At 40.7% G+C, this 15,132-nt stretch overlaps 1 protein-coding gene across 14 annotated transcripts in view; it reads left to right on the top strand.

Moving 5' to 3' along the window:
* The window catches only part of SUGP2 (SURP and G-patch domain containing 2), a 19,985-nt gene that overhangs the window by 3,128 nt on the left and 1,725 nt on the right, over positions 1–15,132 (top strand). Inside the window, exons 3-11 of one of the 14 annotated variants that reach the window (XR_004842507.1) lie at positions 154–258; positions 861–978; positions 1,678–2,186; positions 2,379–2,490; positions 3,311–3,828; positions 4,744–4,865; positions 5,493–5,629; positions 8,961–9,081; positions 14,300–14,416. Coding sequence is in view for 12 of the 14 variants with exons in the window: in XM_035898185.1 (XP_035754078.1) it covers positions 154–258; positions 861–978; positions 1,678–2,186; positions 2,379–2,490; positions 3,311–3,828; positions 4,744–4,865; positions 5,493–5,629; positions 6,200–6,476 (1,898 nt within the window). In the remaining 2 variants the exon portion in view is untranslated. Of the gene's footprint in view, positions 1–153; positions 259–860; positions 979–1,677; positions 2,187–2,378; positions 2,491–3,310; positions 3,829–4,743; positions 4,866–5,492; positions 7,519–8,960; positions 13,914–14,299; positions 14,816–15,132 lie in introns of those variants that run through there. The other 13 variants (XM_035898188.1, XM_035898189.1, XR_004842508.1 and 10 more) reach the window with 13 other exon arrangements.

The raw sequence follows: 15,132 nt of genomic DNA, 5'->3' as shown, positions 1-15,132 counted from the left end.
AGGAATGCCTATTTCTGGGAATTCCTTGTAAATCCCTAGCAGTGCTGAGGCAGGTAGTAAATGCCATCTGTTGTAGCAATCGTTTTCAGCTTTGTGGATGAAAGTATGTCTCCGTCCTCCCCTCTCCTGCACGTGCTTATACTTTAAATCTAGGATTTCCACCCTGTGCCCTCGGCTGCTTCAGCTGCCCTGCCCTGCAGCTGTACAACTTCGAGGCAGGGAGGCCAGGACCGCAGCTGTACCTGGCTACATCCCAGCGTAAGTATTTGCATATAAGCAAAGTCAGAGATGTTACCGGTACCGCTTGTATCAGATGCAGGTGTATTTCTTTGAAGTTGTTTATGTACTACCATCTGCAGCAGTACCATCTCCTCTGCCATATTAGGCCATCTAGTTCATCCTCTCCAAAGTGTTCGTACTCATTACTGTGCTCGTCTGGTTTTCCCTAATTGAACTTAGACTTTCGCAGGGAGATCTTGCAGCATTGACACTGAATGACTAGTAATTTGGAACTCGCCCCTTCCAAGTGCTGTTCAAATATACTTACTTTGCACAAAATCCTTTTGGTGCAATAAGTAATTGCCATTTAAGGGATGCCTTAACTTGCCCAGGATGGCAAAGGATAAGTTTCTTAAACCACAGTGCTTCTCCTAATAAACTGTTCTAGAATCTAAGCTGAGATGAGAAAATAGTTGGAAAGTTTCTGAGGTTTCCTTAATTTAGCCTAGTATTAAGTGCAGCCTTTTTTGTATGAATATGCTGAAAAATTGTAAATGTCAGGGTGTCAAAGAATAACAAAGACAACATATTGATACTGTGTTGATGAGAATAATACGACTGCATTGTATTTCTTCCTACAGCCCCCCAGCGAGCTGATCGGAAAGTTGTAGAGACAATCGAACAGCTAGTGAATAGCATTGTTTCAGGAACCTTGTCTGCCAAAGAGAGGAACGCTCAGAAGAACTGTCCTGAATATTGGTAGGTGTGTTTGAACAGTGTGTCACAATTCTACTTTCTGCTGAAGATGTTTGGAATATATTTAATTAAATTCAGTATTTCATTCAATGGGTGTGAGATCAAAGCCTATTGTATATTTAATCAGGCTTTTTGAAAATGTCTCCTCAGCTAATTATACTTCCTGAAATCCCTGGAAATTGTCCTGTTTCTGCTGTTTTGTCTAGCAGACCCGTGTTCCTTTTGATCTGTCAATAATGACTGTATGTCAATCCAAATACAAGATGTTAAAAGCAATTTACATTTACCAGATGCAAATGGTAACCCAGTGTCGTTAATGTAAACATACAGTAAGGTAACAGACCTATGGATCTAGTGTTCTGTGGATAATGTTGGAAAGGGAAAGCTCAGACTCTTCCAAGTGTAACGATCTTTTAATGTGACAGCATCTCTTCATGTGTGAATTGCAGCATAGCTGATTAATTACTAGCCAAACGATTTATGTCAAAACCCTCCATCATTTATTTGCTTGGCATAATTGCTGCTTTAGAAGGGGAGTTGGCTGTTATTCTGAGAAAAACCTCTGCAGGCTAACATTAATGTAGCAACTTGTGTAGGCCCCTGGAAAAAAGGATCAGTTGCTACTGAGCTTCTGCTCTGAGAATTTGAGGTTAGTTGTGCTTTCAGGTTAGGCTTTCATTTTATTTATATGATTTTATTTAGGTTCTTGTCTGATGAAGATAGTCTGGAATACAAGTATTACCGACTGAAGTTATCGGAGATGCAGAGGCGGACATCATCTGGAAAGGAAGCGGGTGCTGAGGGCAGAACACTAGAAGAATCTGCAACAGAATCAGTCAGGGCCATGTTGTATGCCAGGAAAGTCGCGAGTATTAAGAGAAGGCTCTTTAAAAGAAAAAGGCTTGGAATTATCACACACCATGGCGTTCGAGGAAGGAAGGTGAGGAGAGCCACCATAGGGACACAGACTGTGCTTTCAGCTGGTACGGTGCTGAAGCACCAAGAGAAGCATCTTCAAGGTTCAGTCCAGTCGAAGCCTTCTGTATCAGAAACCAGCCTGTCTGAGAAGAATTCCTCCCTCGATACAACCTCATCCTCACAATGTGCCACCAGTTCCGAGGCCTTCCTGCCAGCAGAAGAAAGGGCAGATTCTGAGGATTTATTAACACCACCTGAACTTTTCCCACCGTTGTCCTCTCAGTTTCCTGACGGTAAGTGAAGATTCAATATTCGATTTTAAGTTACAAATTATGTGAGGAAAAAAAATGCATAGAATGTTCTGCTGGAAGTTCTAAAAATTGTTTATTTTGCTAAAGTAGATATTTCTTGACTACATTGACCTTCCAGTGAGTGACGCAGATTTTGCAGGAAGCTATAGCTAACGAGCGTTCTGTTTCTTGCAGTGGATGCTAAAACAATGGAGACTGCTGAGAAGCTTGCCAAGTTTGTTGCTCAGGTAGGACCAGAAATTGAGCAGTTCAGCATAGACAACAGTGCAGATAACCCAGATCTTTGGTGAGTAACCTACACATTTATCTGTGTAAATGGGCCAATAGTAAAAATCAAAATACATCTAAACAATTACTGAAGAGGTATTTCCTTATATTGTTTGTTGAGATCTATGCTTTTATTCAGTGCATTTAGGAACAGAGGATTTTGAGCAACGCTCCCTGTTGTCCTGCTCAGCACCTCCATTAATGGTGAATATCTGAAATACCTAAGAAAAAAACCCACTTCTCCCAAATGTGTACATGCACTGATATGTATATTTTTTCTTCTACACCTTAAGTAATCAGCTTGCATCTTGAAACAGTGTTCTGCCAAAGTCTTTTCAATCTTGCTGGTTTTTTTAAGTGAGGCTTTGATTACAATGGCCTAAGTGCTTGAGCGTGAATTAGCAGGTTTTTTTCTTTTAGTCATACTCTGCCAACAGAAGTGGAGCCCTTTTATCTCTTCCGTCTCAGAATCAATGCACCTATTTCCACATAGGCCTCATGACTGAAATTTGGAAGACCCGAATTCTCTTCTTGGGTTTACCATTGCCTTCTGGGTCATCCAGAGCTAGCATCTTGTCTTGGTTTCTCCATCTACATAATGAGGAAAATTATACTGAATGCTTTACAACGCAGGTTGAGAGGTGCTGATAAAAAGCAGCCTGTAAGAACTGAGGAGAATGATCACTGGGTTTAGTACACGTTGTTGGGGAATCCTACAGTTCTACAAAACCATACCTGGAATGACCAGTCAAAAATTAATAAGATATTTCTTTCTAATGTCTTGCTTCGTGCTACCTGAATCTCTTTCTGATATTATTTTCACTGTAATTTTTGCTCAGGTTTCTACAGGATCGAAACAGTTCTGCTTTCAAATTTTACCGAATGAAAGTCTATGAGTTATGTCCATCCATTAACTTCAGTGCTGTGGCAGAAGCAACTGATGCTGGGGAAGGTGCCAAACCTGAAGAGAGAAATTTGGATATTTCAGAAGAGGACGAGGATGAAGAAGAAGAGGAAGAAGATAATGAGGAGGAAGCTGAGTTTGAGGAGGATAGCTCCCAGCCTTTGGAAGAAATGGAAATGGAGCAAGCAGAGGAGGGAGAAGAGGATGACATGTCAGCAGGTAGAAGTGTGGAAAGCCTAGCTGAAGAGATGATTTCCAAAACAGGAGAGGAAATTTCAGCAGGTGAAATGCAGCTAGCCACATCATCTGATGGTGCTATACCAAATCTGTCGACACAGGCATCAACTCCTGCTCCTGGTACCCTATTTCCTCGCAAACGAATCAGCAGCAAGTCTCTGAAAGTTGGTATGATTCCTGCATCTAAAAGGATTTGCCTCATAGAAGAACCAAAAGGTGAGTGTTACTTAAAAAGATATTTTGTAGGTATCAGTACAGAATTCCCGGTTCTTATGTACTTTGTTACTGACTGTTATTGGCTAAAAGAACTACATTTCTTTAATACAAAAATGAATACAATGTTCACTTTAAAGTTCAGTCAACTGACAAAGGAGAATCTGAATGAACTGTAACAGTTTTTGAATTATAGTGCAATAGCAAAGGTTGCGTCAAACATTGTTCCTCAAACATTCTCTAAGTGTATGTGAATGTTAACCTCTGTCTGCTGCTTAAAAACCTCACAGTAATACTTTTTGCGGGGTTTAGTTCATCAGGGTATGGAAGGTTTAACAGACTTAAGTAGAGCGCCAAACATGTTTTGAGTGTTTGATTAAATATATTTAGACTTTGATTGGCCTGTCAAATTTTGTCAATATGGCCACAGCAGGGATGGGTCATGATATTCTAAGAATTGAGAGTTAAGTAGCTCAAAACTGATTCTCTGTGCTCTGTGGCTACTTTAACAAATGTCTTGCCTTTGCATAATGATTTTTATTGGTGAAGGTTGTCACTTGTGATGTGCAGATGATGTACAAGAGCCTCATTTAAGTCCAGTCTCGATTTTCTATCAGAGTATTGCAGAAGCTTGGGGAAATGAAAGACCTGAAGTCCTTGCAGGATGTCATCCATCAGTGTGTTGCTGGCATGACATGTCCAGAAGTAAAAACATGCGTGTACTCGTTACCTTTTTTGTGGTGGAGGGGAAAACAAGGTCTAGCATTTCTTTTCTTTTTTTTTTTTTTTTTTTATTTTGGTCTTTCTTGTTGATTCTGATTTTAGGCCAAGGCACTGAGTTAGAGTCCCACTTGACATGTACTTTTGGAGTTCTGTATTAAAATACAGCTGAATTTTGTCTTTTGATTTGACTTGCAGTGCATGAACCTGTCAGAATTGCTTATGATAGGCCTCGTGGTTGCCCAGTTACAAAGAAGAAGAAGGTAAAGAACTCTTCTGGTTTGCCACTGCATTCTGAGAATCAACTGTATTTACAAGAGGTAGCCTCTGAAAATGTGTTACTGTCATAAAATTGAATTAAAACCTGAAGAGCCTGATCCTGAAAAAGAGTGGACTAAACCTGAGAAGAGCCATGGCTCCTGTTGTCTTTTAACTACCTGTGTCAAAATTAAATATTTTATCATTAGAGCACTATTGAACAGCTGTGCGTTAATCTTCTATTTAAAAAAGCCCAAAGAAATCAGTGCATTGCTGTCTAGAAAATCTGTTGTAATTTTCCAGAATTGGTGAGATGTTATTTGACTGCTTCTGTATTTGTAGTAGGGATTCGGTCATCAGATCATTCAGTATTTGTTACTAAAAAACATAAATACCTTTTAAAATACGAAGGTGTACTCTTTGCTATTTTAGTAATGTAATTAAGCAGTGTGAGAACCTGAAATAATTTTCTTTTATTTTTACTTCAAAGTGGCAAGGCAGATATTTACTCTCTTAGGTAGACTTTTTCTGTGTAGCTAGAGAAATGCTGCTTAGAAGATGTTTCTATATATCTGGAAATTCAAACACACTTTATAGGGTTTGGGGGGGGGGGTTGATGGATTTCTAATACATGATCTCCCTGTATAACAAAATTCCCTTTGTTTTTCTGTTTCTTTTCCTCTCCACAGAAACCAAAAGATTTAGAATTTTCACACAAGAAACTGACGAACAGGAACGTGGGTTTCCAGATGCTCCAGAAGATGGGCTGGCAAGAAGGACATGGCCTTGGTACACGAGGAAGAGGAATCAGAGAGCCTGTAAAAGTGTATGTAATGGGAACACACTACAGAAATTTGACAGCTCTGGAAAGGGCTGGGATTCTAATAGCAACTGTTTCTCTAACCCACCTAGATGGGCCCAGTTCACTGTGTTGTTTCCTTCTTGACGTTGGCCTCTGGCCTCAGCAAAGTTGAGTGTGGAGACTTCACGCATTTTTTCTGGCCAGGCCAGGCAAAACCTGGTCTGGAAGCTGGCTGTTTCTTGCCATCCAATTTGACGTCACTGCGGGCTGCAGTGTGCGGACACTATAAAGAAACACAGGTGCCCCTGTTCCTCAGGAGGTGTTTTTTGTTGTTTGGTGTATTTAGGGGTTTTTTAACACATAGTATTATCCTGGGGATCTCCTTGCTACCACGCCAGGTACATAATATATAAAGAGACCTTAGGAATGTCATACACAATACTCCTAGGTTTAGGCAACAAATTTCTTTTCACTCTAATTATGTGATTCATTCCACTGCATACTGGAAGGGGTAAGTGCATCTGCCAGAAGGTAAGTGTGCTTTTTCCTTTAAAATACACTTTTAGTTTTGAATCTTCATTTTGTCTTTTAAAGTTGCTGTATCCAGCGTCCACTGCTGCCAGCACGGAGAATGGATAATACCTCCTTCAACTCCCTGACTGAAAAACGAGGCAGAAACTATTTATTTCTCTCTGAACCCATAGGAGAAGCTTTCCAATCCACACACATAGTCTGTGGTTTAACAGTCTTTTTTTTCTCCAGTGATTTCTATTTTCTCTTCATGCCTTGGACAGTATTGGTCATTTTAGTTGGTGGGATACTTCTGGTTGGTTGCTTTCATTTTGCCTCGGTGCTCCCTGTGGTCCAGTGACCATCACTATTTTTTCTATATTTCCTTCTTCAGCAACAAACGGACAATGAGAAAGCCGCTTACTTCGCCTGTAGCTCTCTTGTGTTCACCAGTGTTAGAACCTTGGTTCTTAACCTCAGAACTTGTTGGGACCAAATAAATGAGTAATGTTTTTGTTTCTGTAGCTCCTGGCACAAGTTTTGCTGCACGAGCTGTTTAATTGTATCTGGTCTGACAGTTAGCCCGCCACATTCTAGAAGTTTCTGGCCATCTTTAGGAATTGCTTTTTAATATGTGAAAATACAGTTTTTCCAGCTTGAGTCCATGGCTCTGTTGCTCTTATAAAAACACCTGCAAAGAGTAGCGAAGAACTGCTTTCTGTACCTCCTACAAAAGCTTGTTGACCTTTTCTGAAACGGAGAGAGAACTCCATATTACTGATTATTTTCACGGTGTGCACCTCTCTTTACTTTCCCATCAAAGTAATTCTTTGCACAGTACTTTGGGACAATCTCAGTGAGGGTAAAACCAGTGCAATTTAACATTTTGCTTTCTCATTAGTTGCTTTGATACAGTGCAGCATTTTTTTTCATTTAGTGATCTGTAGCCTCTTTCCTCCCCTTTTGAAAACTACCAGCTCTTCTGCTGATGACTTGTTTAAAAGCCCACGTGCTGTCTAATCTCATTCTCTGAGCAAAAGGGGATGGATTAATAATTGGAGACACTCCAGTTCTAGGGTAAAGCATATCTTGATCATTATACGATGTATCTAAAACTGGTGTATTCAAGCACACCAGTTGTTACACAAAGCGACTTGAGGCCCTGTTTTGTTAGGAGAGTCTGAAGCTTGGCTTTGGCTGTGAAAGCAAGTCGTGTTTGCAGGTCTGAGGAGATTTTTGTTTATGTTGCTGTAAAAGATAATGTGAATTGCATGGTGACTCCTTATGGAAATGATGGGTCCAGAAATTTTAAATGGAGTTTCACGTTGGTCACGTTCCCTGTCTTGAGAACTAATTTGTCACAGCTATGGCTCTGATCAATTCTACAGTTCAAGAGGTGTTTTAAAAAAAAAAAAAAGGCAACAAACCAAAACACACTCAAAGGCAGAACATTGTTATGGGACAGACCCTCCTCTGAGTAATTATCTCATGTCTTTAATTAGTTTTTTTATGCTGAAAGTAATCTAGAAGAGGAATTGTGGTGTAAATAGAAAAAAAAAAACAACTGTGTTCCTTCTGTTTGGAAGTATGAAGCAGCTGTTGTGTAATGGAAACAGCAAATGAAGAGAGTCTGCTTCAAACAGGTCATACTACAAAATGTGAAAAAAGCACCGTTTTGGGAGGTCTTTTAGGTGGCTTTGCTTCTAACCGTAATTAAAAACGTAACTTAACTTGATCATACAGCTGCCAGGTCAGACTCTGTACCATTTGGAAGAAAAAACAGCACCCAGGGTTTCTACTGTGCACTGTAAAGTTGAATTTGGTTTTTAGAGTCAGTGAATATTCTTTCAGAATTGCACAACAATCTACTTGGCTTAAGAGGACCTATTATTGCAGAAATTGCATAAGAATAATTTTTCTTTGTTCTACTTAAGGCCCTCAGATTTTACCCTGATAGCACTGAAAGCCTGATTTCAGTACATGGGGCAATCTAAATTTTCTTACTTCAGGTAACGAAATCTTTCATAGAGAATACGAATGTAACTGACTTGGAGGATAAAACTGGCACAGGGGTTCATTCCTGTGGCAGAGGTTTCATTAATCCTAGCTTTGTAATGTCTATGTTCTATGCACGTAGCCTGGAGAAAGAGACAGGGTTTGATTGTATCTCTGCATTCTTGTGGGTCATCCTCTCCCTCTACTTCCACGGCAGAGAGTTGTTTTGATATTGTTGAGGCCTGTCTGCTTCTCTTGGCATGTCTGGATGAAGAGAGATGAGTTAATGACTCATTTTTCCTGGAAGGGCAGGAGCTCCAGGTTTTGTCTATGGTGTGTGTCCTACAAGACTTCAGCTTGCTTTGGGTGCTAGAAATTTTAAGCAAGCAGCATTATGTTCCCTTGGTAAAAATTTCATCTCTCATCCAGAGTTGTGTGATGTTTCCTACTCATTCCTCAAAGTCTCTGACTTCTGTCATTTTTTAAATGGAAGAAATAAGGCAATTTTTGCCATCTTTTCACCAGAGGATCCCATTTACCATGAATAAAGTGGTTAATACAAGAGTTCACATAAGAATTCAATCTGTCAGAAGCTTGTATCTTCACTGCTCCCTTAATGTCATAGGAGCATTTTCTTCTGGTGGGTATTTGCATGCGTAATGGGAGGTGGGAATTGTTTTATAGTTGATCTTGTATGCCAGGTACCAAGCCTCCGCTCCCCATCTCAAATGAAGCAGAATTACTCTCCACTTGAATTGTGTCTGTGTTGGGAGCTATTGTTTAGATCTCTTCTGCACATTGTCAAATGTAACAGAAACAGAGTGTTCTAACTATTCATTTTACTCCCTAGGGGTGCTACCTCTGCAGGGGAGGGCTTGGGTGTTGCAGGGGAAGAAAATAAAGAAGATGCATTTGATGTTTTCCGTCAAAGAATGATACAAATGTACAGGCAGAAAAGAGCAAGTAAATAGGTATGTGCAATGGACACGTCTGGTTTATGAATTCCTGCAAACATTAAAATACCAGGGGTTTTTAAGTCTTCCTTTACCAAGAAAATATTGCTGTTCCCATGCGTATATCTGGCTTCTTAACATTTCATGAAAATCCAGACCTATGTTGAACTGCTTTGAACTGCTGAATTACCCCAAATCTTACTTTCTAGGTTTGACATAAGAGACTCGCTCGCTAGAAAGTGCACGGATATGCAAAGGCTGCTGTGTGAGAGATCTTCGGCAGAGTATGCCAGTATGAAGAACACTGTGTTCTATAGTAGTGGACTTGAATACTAATGTATTAAAACATTTTCCAAGATTAAAGTTAGTCTTGTGTTTAATTGTGCAAGCTAACAACTTGGATGTCATCTTCTGAGGAAGAAACAACTGATTTTGTTCTCGGAAGTGCCTGTTTACCTCTCTCTTTGGCCAAGTTTGCCTGTTTTGTGATGAGATGGCTTACCAAAAAACGGAATAAGCGACATGAAAAATATGACTAGCCTCGTTTGGCTCTGATCCTTTCTGAAGCCAAGAATCTTCTCAAATTCAGATCTTCTTGCAAGGCAGTTCAGATTTTATTTTACTACATTTTACTGATGGGCTAATCTTCTGATCTGCTTCTGGAGCCTAAAGCAGTTTCCTTTCCTCCACACACCAATTTTAAGAAGATTCTCTACCTGCGTGCTTATTTTGTATAGGATTCTAGCCTTTAGGTGTAGTTAAACTGAGTTCATCTGAGTCTGAGAACACTAAACTCTTCCTTGAAAACCTCAGCTGCTAAGGTTTTTCATTGTAATGAACAAGTAGTGCATATTTTCAGTGTACTTTTTGGTTTTACACAAATTTGCAGCTCTTCTCCAACAAATTCTTGAATAATTTCTTTCCTTCTCGAAGAAGTTTAAGCCAGGAGCAGATGCAATTCATGTGTCTGCAGAAGATACTGAAGAAAATACTTGGAAGTCAGATACTCAGAAGTCATCTGGGAGTGGATCATCAGTGTTATAAGACCATCAGTTTAGAGTTTCTATTTCTGTTTCTATTAAATATTTGTTTTGCAGAAGTTCTTTTATTAAAAAATCCCAAGACATAAGACAAAAAGCTTGTACTTCTGAGGGACTATTCCAGAATTTACTGAAAGAGAAGACTGGATTCATCTCCTTCAACAAAAAGCATTACCTAGCTGCTTGGTGAAGCAGTTCTGAGCAGTTCTGACATGAAAGATTTAGCAGTGTTACCACAAAGAAACGTTCAAGGTCTGATCACTCATCTTTTCCTGACTTGCACTTCAATAAGGGATCCAGGACTGGATTTCCAAAAGGGACAGAATTTAATAACGCACTTTTTAGTGTACTCATTCTCCATCATTACCTTTCTAAAAGTAGTCAAAAGTCTTCACTTGAACGTTACAGTACCAAAACCGACTTCACTGACGTTTTCTTTAAAGAGTTTATCTTGAGCTGATGCATGTTTCGCTTGCTCGGAGTGAGTGCTGTCTTGCTGTTGTTTTCATCCTGCACCTTTCTTGTAGAGCAAAGAGCTTGTGGTACACCACTAATAGCACCCCACAGTAACGTGGCAGCATCTCAAGTTCCTAACTGACAAATATGCAAGAAAATGTGTTCTTCAGTTATCAACTTGCCTGTGCCTGCTGTTTAAAGAACAAAATTATATTCTTTCTCCATTAGAAACCCTGCTGGTCGAAAGGGAGCGTCTCCATTTTCATTCTGTAGCAACAAACCTTTCCTTGCTTGTAACAACCAGTTTTAGTTCGTGAATGCAAGGGTTTGGGTTTTTTTTTTCTTTACTGTATGCAGCTTTGAAACCATGAGAAACCAAATCATGTCGCAGTGTAATTTTGTGATCGCTCAGTTTTAGTCACCTGGAAGCAGATATCACTAAATAAACTCATGATGGCAGGTATAGAAAAATAGGCTGGTAGTTCTGTTTTACCATGAACATCACACATGTCTTCACCTTTAGATGACAAGAAGTTGAAGTGTGAAGGCTGTAAATACAAATAAATGTGGCTGGTTGTCACACTTGCTTAAGGACATTTCCTAGCCCAGACGTTTCTCATAGGCTTTACATGGAGATGTTTAAAATCCTTAAACGTTTTGGACCACAAACTACGGGAAAGATCATCACTTACAGCCTTTGGCAGCCTATGCTTACCTGTTAAGTTCCTATTTGGGTGTTTTCTTCACGCCCCTCTTTCTTTCCTGTGCCTAGTTAGCAGTTACACAGTGTAAAACCTGAGCCTTTCCAAACGGAGCTCTACCAGTCATAGGCTGGTTTGAATGCCACCCTGGAACCAGTATGATTGGCCTCTGATTTATTTCTCAGACCCACTCACAGGGCTTAGCTTTTCTTTACGTTTCATCAATGAAGCTGCCAGTGTTGCTGTTCACAATTTTTATTTCCCTGCAAACTTCCAGTTCACCTCTTCTTTCACGTTTACATTTTGGAAGGATTCTTGATTATACTGACACTTATTTTGCAGAAAGGCACAAGGCGAAGTGGAGCTTCGCACTAGATTGAAATCGGCTTTCTCAAACCCAGATCAGCATTCTGCGCTGCTCTGATTTAAGCTGGGTTTGTTGGGCACAGCACCATCCGGGGCGCACTTGCTGACCACCCGCTTACCCAGTCTGGGAAAATTGTTGGTATCCAGACTGGAAAATGGTACCGTCCTTTCTGAGTGCAATTCGATTTAGAGTATAACGCTGAGCTGAGAATAAAGGTGAACACTGGGAAAATCTTAACCTGCGACCCTGGAAGACTGTAGTGTGGTCTGTCCTTCTTGTGCCAAGCTTTCATTTTGGACAAGATATCAGCAGAGCAGTACCGGTGCTGAGATTCCAGTGTTGCTCTCAAGTGGGTTACTGTTTGCCACTTTTATCTTGTTTTACCAAGAGATGACCTTACGCTCCTTTTGCAAAAGGAATTTCCTTTTATTTTGACCTGCTTTTGCAGGCAGCTCTGATTTGAAAATTTTAAATACTTGTACATGTGAAACATTTGTTATGCAGATGCATTGCCTTGTTTCAAGTTTACTAGCTTCTTTTCTGTTATTTTAGTTCCAGGCTCTCTTCCATGAAGACTGCAAGCTTCAGTGAACATTTTAACTAACTTCAGTGGTGTGTCTACTGTCTTTTGGTTGGGTTTTGCCATTAATCTTGTAGAGCAATTTGCTAGTTTCTGTTCCGTGCAAATTGGCAGTAGTGCTAAGCTAGTAACGATTAGATGTTTATGTTATTGGGTAACTGACATTTCTTTTTAGTGTAAGTAAACATGTTAGCATTGTTAATCTTTTAATATCGGCAATAAATGTAGACCGAAACGATTTCTGGTTTAAATGTTTTGCTTGTGAATTTGGCCATTTGTAAGAGATATGCATCATTTTGGCACTAACAAGTGGAATTGAGATTACGCAGTGTTACATTAGTGTAAAGCAGGATTTTATAGTGTACAAGGGAGGGAAGGTCCCTCTGTTGCTGTGCTGCTAAATGTCTCTGTTGAGAATCCCCACTAAATCACTTCTTAGTTACTTTTTCATGTGGCTCCTAGTGCATTAAATCCATTCACGACAGTGTTACTTCCCACATGAACGCCGAAACCGTTGTGCCCCCGTCAGCGAGCGAGAGTTTTACCCTTCGTTCACATATCCCCGGAATTAGTTGTCTCCCTGATTTTCTTGGTGTACTGACTTGAAAACGGCAAAACTTTCTCTTTACATATGTGTGTGGTTTACTGTTGCCTTTAAATTCCAATTCCTTTTTTAGACAGGATATGAGGGGGAAAATTGCAACGAACTGAAATTTAACACTTGTGCAGCCGCCTTCTATCGAGAGGTAAAGTGAGAGTGTTCATTTGCGAAAGATAACCAGGTCTCCTCTCCCTTGCTTTTATACTGACAGCTAGGAGAAGCTTTACAGAGGCAGGTTCAAGCCCTGGCTACACCTTTTTCCTCCTTTTCCTTCAAAAATTTGTGATATGTAAGGACCTGGTTCTAGAAGAAAGGACATTTGCTCTCGTTGGAGAGAAATGAGGAGATCCCCATTTTGGGGGAGGTGCCCTAACAGTAAGAGAACTACAGTCAGTAATACACTGCTTGGAGTAATTGTGTTGGGCTAAAAGAGGTGGGGTTTTCTTTATTTTTTTTGCCTTCAGAGCTTTTCTTTGGTGTGACACCAGTGGCATTTTTTCTATTTATTTTTTTCTGGGTTTTTTAGAAGACACTACAGCATCCTTAGTGTGAACACTGTATCTGTGCTGAGATGTTACTTCTCAAAATCAATGTACAGTATTTTTTTCTATTGCTATTCCATTCTGCTTTGAAGTGAATCCCGACGTATCGTGCCCAAAGAAAGTCTGGACTCAGAAATTCAAATATTGTTATTTTAGATTGTTTTCTGCCCTACAAGCAGGTATATTTTCTAATTAAAAATGAATTCCTGAAAGTCCTGTATCATCTTTAATTCTGCATATCTCATGACTGAGTGGCCAATCACAACCAGACTGTAGATTTGAGCAATAATAAACACCTTCAGTGAGAACATGCTCAAAGAACAATAGGGTACTTCTGAAATAAATAGTTTTTGTGAACCTTGTTAAGTAGGTAACTTGCTGAATTGCAGCAAGTGTGGAAAATGTTTGCATTATCTGTGGGCAATAAAGTTACTGCTGTTTAAGAAAGCGCTAGCACACAGTGTGTTCTCTGTGGCTTTTTGTGCCTAATTCGTGTCATTAGAAGGTTGTGCTAATTTCCTGGAAAATTATTTCCGAGGCAAGACTTTGCTTTGAAGGGGAAGTCGTGTTTCGTTATCCTGCCACTAGGTAATAAAGCAATAATAAAGCAGCAAATACAAAGCAAATTAGACTAGATTTAAGGAAGAAATTCTTTACAATAAGGGCGGTGAAGCACTGGCAGGGGTTGCCCGGAGAGGGGGTGGAGGCCCCATCCCTGGGAACATTCCAGGCCAGGTTGGACGGGGCTGTGAGCAACCTGATGTGGTTCAAGGTGTCCCTGCTCCTGCAGGGGGGTTGGGCTGGGTGACCTCTGGGGGACCCTTCCCACCCAAACCATTCTGTGATTCTATTGTATAAAATCTGATTTTTAAAACAGCTGCCTCTTTGGCAGAAGGTCATTGTAGACTGTTTGCTTCGTGGGGTTAACAAAAGTTCTGTCTTTGAACAGTTTGCAAGACCTAGTTCAGAAACCGGAACTATTGTTGGATGAGAAATAAGAATTTTGAAAAACCTAAAATGAGAGATCATTAAGAGGTCAAACAACACAAACATGAAAAGAGAATCCGTAAGTTCTGGCTTTATTTGATGCCTTACCAGTTACTGTGTGTTCTTTACTGATGTCAGCGGGAGGAAGGGCAGCAGAGGGAGTTCTGCAAAGTTCTCACTTGCTGTGCACACCGAGCACTGAAAAATCCATGGTTTATTGTACTGTTTGATCCTGGGAATTAAATCCAAGTCACTGTGAGAGCGCGGATCAGTTCTCATGTAATTTACGTGCACTTCCCTAACTCACAAAAATGCACATAAATACTGAGGATAAGTCGTTCAGGGGTTTAGTAATTTGTCGCAGAGAAAAGCAAGCATTTCTCCAGTGTATCTGCAGTAGCTTCCATGCGCTGGGCCCGCCACGGCTGTCTAGTGAGAAGCCAACTGTTAGGCCAGGCAGTGGGTGAGGTTTAGGCTGAGCAGCAGGTGAGGTTTAGGCCAGGCAGTGGATGAGGTTTAGGTCAGGCAGTGGATGAGGCTTAGGCCAGGCAGTGGGGCAAGGTTTAGCCTAGGCAGTGGGTGAGGCTTAGGCCAGGCAGTGGTGAGGTTTAGGCCAGGCAGTGGGTGAGGCTTAGGCCAGGCAGCGGGCGAGGCTTAGGCTGGGCAGCGGGGCAAGGTTTAGGCTGGGCAGCGGGCGAGGCTTAGGCTGGGCAGCTGGTGAGACGGGCTTCCCTGTGAAGCCAGGAGAATGGTTTTGTTCGATTTCCCTTCAGGTCTCCGTGCAGCCCCCAGCCC

This window comes from Egretta garzetta, unplaced genomic scaffold, assembly GCF_000687185.1.
Source record: "Egretta garzetta isolate BGI_Z169 unplaced genomic scaffold, ASM68718v1 scaffold567, whole genome shotgun sequence".
Classification (NCBI taxonomy): domain Eukaryota; kingdom Metazoa; phylum Chordata; class Aves; order Pelecaniformes; family Ardeidae; genus Egretta; species Egretta garzetta.
The sequence above is the reverse complement of the archived record's forward strand: the minus strand, read 5'-3'. Positions and strand labels throughout refer to the sequence as shown.